This window comes from Scomber japonicus, chromosome 5 (assembly GCF_027409825.1).
Source record: "Scomber japonicus isolate fScoJap1 chromosome 5, fScoJap1.pri, whole genome shotgun sequence".
Classification (NCBI taxonomy): Eukaryota; Metazoa; Chordata; class Actinopteri; order Scombriformes; family Scombridae; genus Scomber; species Scomber japonicus.
In genome coordinates, this window is record NC_070582.1 from 320,001 (window position 1) to 327,500 (window position 7,500).

At 50.4% G+C, this 7,500-nt stretch overlaps 1 protein-coding gene across 1 annotated transcript in view; it reads right to left on the reverse strand.

Moving 5' to 3' along the window:
- mdkb (midkine b) overlaps nucleotides 1-126 on the reverse strand; it is a 5,091-nt gene extending 4,965 nt beyond the window's left edge. The window contains exon 1 of the mRNA XM_053319184.1: nucleotides 42-126. Within this exon, the coding sequence (XP_053175159.1) occupies nucleotides 42-126 (85 nt within the window). The remainder of the gene's footprint in view (nucleotides 1-41) is intronic.
- Nucleotides 127-7,500: the final 7,374 nt, after the last annotated feature.

The following is a 7,500-nucleotide window of genomic DNA, read 5'->3' on the forward strand; positions in this document are numbered from 1 at the left end:
GTGCGTTCAGGGACCACAGTCACACTCTTTGAATGTCTCACCTTTGTGGTTTTTGGCTCTCTTGTTGGCGTCGACGGCGAGCGTCAGGATGAGCAGCAGCAGCGTCACGGAGAGCAAACCTCGCATCCTGTACACAGGAAGTGACACATTAAACAGGAAGTGACACATTAAACAGGAAGTGACACATTAAACAGGAAGTGACACATTAAACAGGAAGTGACACATTCAGCAGTTGAACAGAAAAATGGAAACGTTTGTTATTTCACTGTTTTCTTTTGTTAATCGTTATTCGGTCGATGTCTGACTGTGATGCGGCCAGATGGTCCAAATTTAGTCCGGATCAAACTTCAGCTCAGCCCCCCCCCCCACGCCCCTCAGCTCAGCCCCCCCCCCCCCCCCAAACAGGTTAATCTGAATAATCTGAGTGTTGTTGCAGCTGCAGGATTATAAATGTAGGCTAATGTATTCACTCTGTTTCTGTTTGTATTTCTGACTCATTTCATGATGCCTTCAGGGTCTGATGAAGATCTCCGCTCTGTAAAACACAGCGCCGGCTACCCAGAATGCCCCTGTGTGCGCTCTGAGGAATGACAGACGGGTCTTTCAGCCTCCATTAAAGCGACGCTCCTCTTTCACACGTGAGCTGGCAGAGCAAATCCGGCTCCTCTCACTCCTCCTGCGGCTTTTTATGAGGCAGAACCGGCTCTCAGCAGGCCTCCAGTCTGTCCTCCATCAATGGAGAGGAGGGGGGGAGGGGGGTGGGGGCAGGAGGAGGGGTCGGTGGGGGGGGGGTTGAGGAGGCCAAGCAGCGTCTGAAAGAGCTCCTTTAGATTCCCCCTCAAAAGAATACTGATTCATTGAGCCAAAACAAAGCCTCCTCTAGCCTGGTTTCATTTCTATAAAGCTCAACACAGATTCCAGCTCAAGTCTTAGGAGTGCCCCCCCCCCCCCCCAACCCCCTCTCCCCGCCCCCCTGCTGCCCCCCCCCGCTGCCCCCCCAGCCCTCTCTGCCCTGAATAGAAACCTCTTTGCATAAGAAAACAAAGAGATCTCAGCCTGAAGAAAAGGAATGGGAAGCTGCCTCTGGTCCAACAACACTCAGAGCAACTTCCTCCTCTTCCTCCTCTTCCTCCTCTTCCTCCTCTTCCTCCTCTTCCGGGGTTACTGACATAAAACTGTGTCTGTTCGATCTGACTGCAGTAAAGTAAAGTTCTTATTAACCAACTCGTGTTGCTTCATTCTGGTGGTGATTGATTTTTGAACTTTTCTCATCAGTTTCAGTTTCATGTACATCTGGTCTCCTTCCTCTAGTCTACCGATACCAGACCGGTCTCCGTACCTCTAGCCTGCCGATACCAGACCGGTCTCCGTACCTCTAGCCTGCCGATACCAGACTGGTCTCCGTACCTCCAGCCTGCCGATACCAGACTGGTCTCCGTACCTCTAGCCTGCCGATACCAGACTGGTCTCCGTACCTCTAGCCTGCCGATACCAGACTGGTCTCCTTCCTCTAGCCTACCGATACCAGACTGGTCTCCGTACCTCTAGCCTGCCGATACCAGACTGGTCTCCGTACCTCTAGCCTGCCGATACCAGACCGGTCTCCGTACCTCTAGCCTGCCGATACCAGACTGGTCTCCGTACCTCTAGCCTGCCGATACCAGACCGGTCTCCGTACCTCTAGCCTGCCGATACCAGACTGGTCTCCGTACCTCTAGCCTGCCGATACCAGACTGGTCTCTAGCCTGCCGATACCAGACTGGTCTCCTTCCTCTAGCCTACCGATACCAGACTGGTCTCCGTACCTCTAGCCTGCCGATACCAGACTGGTCTCCGTACCTCTAGCCTGCCGATACCAGACCGGTCTCCGTACCTCTAGCCTGCCGATACCAGACTGGTCTCCGTACCTCTAGCCTGCCGATACCAGACCGGTCTCCGTACCTCTAGCCTGCCGATACCAGACTGGTCTCCGTACCTCTAGCCTGCCGATACCAGACTGGTCTCCAGCCTGCCGATACCAGACTGGTCTCCAGCCTGCCGATACCAGACTGGTCTCCGTACCTCTAGCCTGCCGATACCAGACTGGTCTCCGTACCTCTAGCCTGCCGGTACCAGACTGGTCTCCGTACCTCTAGCCTGCCGATACCAGACTGGTCTCCGTACCTCTAGCCTGCCGATACCAGACTGGTCTCCGTACCTCTAGCCTGCCGATACCAGACTGGTCTCCGTACCTCTAGCCTGCCGATACCAGACTGGTCTCCGTACCTCTAGCCTGCCGATACCAGAATGATATAAATCTGACACCTCTGATCAAATGTCCATATAAAGGTTCCCACCTGTATCTGCTCCTCCTGCCCTGTATGACCCGCTATGGGAGGAGGGTCTGAACATGTTGATGCTTTATACCCTAACCCTAATCCTGGACCCTAGCCCTAACCCACCCTGGACCCTGTTAATAATACTTTTGAGGAAAAGGTTCTTGTTGTTCTTTTCAGTCTATTTTGGGTCTGCAGAGTAAAGACAGAACTTTAATAGGAGATTAAGTATCGATGTCTGTTCGATGTTCATCCAGGATGAGTCAGGGTTAGGGTCCAGGATGGGTTAGGGTTAGGGTCCAGGATGGGTTAGGGTCCAGGATGGGTTAGGGTTAGGGTCCAGGATGGGTTAGGGTCCAGGATGGGTTACTGAGATGAAACTGATCAAACTTCATAAATAACAAAAAGCAGCAAATATAAAACAACATTTAAGAAGCTGGAACACAGTTAAAAACTAACTATTAATATTTCCTGATCAGCTGATCAATCACCAGCTGATTAACAGCTGATTAACAGCTGATCAATCAGCTGATCAATCACCAGCTGATTAACAGCTGATCAATCAGCTGATCGATTCCTGTAAATTATTTTTCTGACGTTTGATAAAAACAAACTTACTTTGAGCTTCAGCGGAGCAGCCGGTCGATCCGAGGAGTCGTTGCCTTCTGACGCTGCAGGAGCACAGCTGCTGCTCCTCACCCCCCCCCCCCCCCCCCCCCTGTCCTCCCTCTCCTCCCCTCACACACACACACACACACACACACACACACACACACACACACACACACACACACACACACACACACACACACACACTGTGACGTCACAAGCTTTAATCCTGCAGGACAAAAACAAGCTCATTAACATAAAGTTTCTGTCTCATAGAGGAGGAGTGTGTGTGTGTGTGTGTGTGTGTGTGTGAGTGTGTGTGAGTGTGTGTGTGTGTGTGTGTGTGTGTGTGTGTATGTGTGTGTGTGTGTGTGTGAGTATGTGTGAGTGTGTGTGTGTGTGTGTGTGTGTGTGTGTGTGTGTGTGTGTGTGTGTGTGTGTGGAGGTCAGGTGAATCTCAGTATGAAATAATGAAATACATAAATGTGCATGTTGTTGTTTTTTATAACAGAACAAAGAATCAGAAACACATGAGATCAAGTCACAGCGTTCTTATGTTCTCATTAGGTCACTTCCTGTTCCTCTTCCTGTTCCTCTTCCTGTTCCTCTTCCTGTTCCTCTTCCTGTTCTCACGTCAGACGTACGAGGCGTCTACTGATGTTTTGGGAAGAAGTGTGTTCTCTGCTTTAACTCCGTCCACAGTGAGAACCCTTCTGAGAATGTTCTACGGTTCTACGGAGACTGAATAATGGAAAGTTTCATTTCGAGACGGAGGAACCGGGAGGAACCAGGAGGAACCGGGAGGAACCGGGAGGAACTGGGACCCACTGAGGGTTCTGGTACCTAACAGCAGTCAGGGTACCGGTGGCTCTGACATGGAGGTCTGTGTGACCCTCCAAGGATCTCTCATGACCCCTCGTGGAGTCTGTTAGTGACGGTTTGGTCAACAGGAGCCCAGCAGGACCCCTAACCCTAACTCTAACCCTGACCCTGACCCTAACCCTGACCCTGACCCTGACCCTAACCCTAACTCTAACCCTGACCCTGACCCTGACCCTGACTCTGACTCTTTATCAAATTCATTAAAATATGATCGAGAAGAAATTCATAGAACCTTTAAAAACTACTCTGAGGCTTTATATTCACAGCCTGAGAAGAGAAAATAAAACAATTCCTGATTTCACTGGACCTCCCTCTACAGGTTCTGGCAAACCCGAACCCTCTATTATAAAACTGGATGAAGCCCGAGGTAGACCGGCGACCAATAAGAGACTTTGGTCATTTGGGTTTTAAGAGTCATGGGAGAAATAATTGGATATAATATTCCTAATGATCCTCGGTATGTAGACCTAGACTGATACCAGACCATGTTAAAGAAGACATAGACCTGTTCAAGGTCCGGACCCACCTGGCTGAGAACGGACCCAGTTGAACAGGTCTATGTCTTCTTTAACATGGTCTGGTTGACTCTTAAAACCCAAATGACCAAAGTCTCTTATTGGTCGCCGGTCTACGTCGGGCTTCATCCAGTTTTACTCAGAACCTCCAGAGGGAGGTCTGTCATATTTCATTTATAACTTCCTGTCTGCTGCTTCTGTCCTGAAACGCGTCAAAGCTGAATTATAAACCAGCTTCATCCTTAAAACCCATTTTGGACCGAGTGTGTAAAACAGGAAGTGTGTAAAACAGGAAGTGTGTAAAACAGGAAGTCCTGTTCCACACGGTCAAACAGTTTCAGCATCAAGAAATAAAACAATCTCTGCTTCTGTATCATTTATTATAATATATATTTATATATTTTATTAAAAACTTCACAAAGCCTGTTTTTTCTTTTCCAACAATATTTTTATTGACTTTTACACAAACAGAGTGAAACATGATCACTGAGTTACAAAAGTTAATTAACACAAATAAATAAAATAAAGATAAAAGTAGTAGCGACTCATCTGAACCCTTCCTCCATCCACTCCTGATGAGTCCAAACTCAGTCACAGTTTCATGTTCTGAGCTGTTAACTTGTCTGAGTTTATATTAAAGTAAACCTCAGATATAGAACAGTATGTATGTAGTTTGGGGCACGATGGGATCGGGTTCCTCTCTAAACCTTTAGTGTCTGGAACGGTTCGACCTGACTGCAGTAAAGTAAAGTTCTTATTAACCAACTCGTGTTGCTTCATTCTGGTGTTGATTGATTTTTGAGCTTTTCTCATCAGTTTCAGTTTCATGTATGTCTCCCTGATACCAGACTGGTCTCCGTACCTCTAGCCTGCCGATACCAGACCGGTCTCCGTACCTCTAGCCTGCCGATACCAGACTGGTCTCCGTACCTCTAGCCTACCGATACCAGACTGGTCTCCGTACCTCTAGCCTACCGATACCAGACTGGTCTCCGTACCTCTAGCCTACCGATACCAGACCGGTCTCCGTACCTCTAGCCTGCCGATACCAGACTGGTCTCCGTACCTCTAGCCTGCCGATACCAGACTGGTCTCCGTACCTCTAGCCTGCCGATACCAGACTGGTCTCCGTACCTCTAGCCTGCCGATACCAGACCGGTCTCCGTACCTCCAGCCTGCCGATACCAGACTGGTCTCCAGCCTGCCGATACCAGACTGGTCTCCGTACCTCCAGCCTGCCGATACCAGACTGGTCTCTGTACCTCTAGCCTGCCGATACCAGACTGGTCTCCGTACCTCTAGCCTGCCGATACCAGACTGGTCTCCGTACCTCTAGTCTACCGATACCAGACTGGTCTCCAGCCTGCCGATACCAGACTGGTCTCCGTACCTCTAGTCTACCGATACCAGACTGGTCTCCGTACCTCTAGCCTGCCGATACCAGACTGGTCTCCGTACCTCTAGCCTGCCGATACCGGACTGGTCTCCGTACCTAAAGCCTGCCGATACCGGACTGGTCTCCGTACCTCTAGCCTGCCGATACCAGACTGGTCTCCGTACCTCTAGCCTGCCGATACCAGGCTGGTCTCCGTACCTCTAGCCCGCCGATACCAGGCTGGTCTCCGTACCTCTAGCCTGCCGATACCAGGCTGGTCTCCGTACCTCTAGCCCGCCGATACCAGACTGGTCTCCGTACCTCTAGCCTGCCGATACCAGACTGGTCTCCGTACCTCTAGCCTGCCGATACCAGACTGGTCTCCTTACCTCTAGTCTACCGATACCAGACTGGTCTCCGTACCTCTAGCCTGCCGATACCAGACTGGTCTCCGTACCTCTAGCCTGCCGATACCAGACTGGTCTCCTTACCTCTAGTCTACCGATACCAGACTGGTCTCCAGCCTGCCGATACCAGACTGGTCTCCTTACCTCTAGTCTACCGATACCAGACTGGTCTCCAGCCTGCTGATACCAGACTGGTCTCCGTACCTCTAGCCTGCCGATACCAGACTGGTCTCCGTACCTCTAGCCTGCCGATACCAGGCTGGTCTCCTTACCTCTAGCCTGCCGATACCAGACTGGTCTCCGTACCTCTAGCCTGCCGATACCAGACTGGTCTCCGTACCTCTAGCCTGCCGATACCAGACCGGTCTCCAGTTGTTTCAGGGTCATTTTGACTCCGAGGTTCTTCTGACTGGTTTCAATCATTCTTCCTTGTTCAGAGATAATATCGATAAGTGTGTCGTCAGCGTGTTGGGAAACGTTCCTGTCTGAGTTCTTATTGCCATGGCAACATGAATATCCCTGGAGAGTAGACCGTTGCAAGGTAACTGGTCTACAGACCACGTGTTAAAATGTGTCTCATCTCTCGTGTGTTATGTTCAGGACTCTTCGTGTATTGTATTGTTGGCGTTTTAGGGTCCAGGATGGGTTAGGGTTCAGGATGGGTTAGGGTCCAGGATGGGTTAGGGTCCAGGATGGGTTAGGGTCCAGGATGGGTTAGGGTCCAGGATGGGCTAGGGTTAGGGTTCAGGATGGGTTAGGGTCCAGGATGGGTTAGGGTCCAGGATGGGTTAGGGTTAGGGGTCCAGGACTCTTGGTGTATTGTTGGCGTTTTAGTTTGATCATTATGAACCAGTGTGGAGTATGAGGCTCTAACCTCATGGTGCTGATTGGTCTGAACCAGTGTGGAGGCTCTAACCTCATGGTGCTGATTGGTCTGAACCAGTGTGGAGGCTCTAACCTCATGGTGCTGATTGGTCTGAACCAGTGTGGAGTATGAGGCTCTAACCTCATGGTGCTGATTGGTCTGAACCAGTGTGGAGGCTCTAACCTCATGGTGCTGATTGGTCTGAACCAGTGTGGAGGCTCTAACCTCATGGTGCTGATTGGTCTGAACCAGTGTGGAGTATGAGGCTCTAACCTCATGGTGCTGATTGGTCTGAACCAGTGTGGAGGCTCTAACCTCATGGTGCTGATTGGTCTGAACCAGTGTGGAGTATGAGGCTCTAACCTCATGGTGCTGATTGGTCTGAACCAGTGTGGAGGCTCTAACCTCATGGTGCTGATTGGTCTGAACCAGTGTGGAGGCTCTAACCTCGTGGTGCTGATTGGTCTGAATGAGGAACTCTGCAGACGGCTGGCCTGGGTCCAGGATCAGAGGTATCATTGCTGATCTTAAA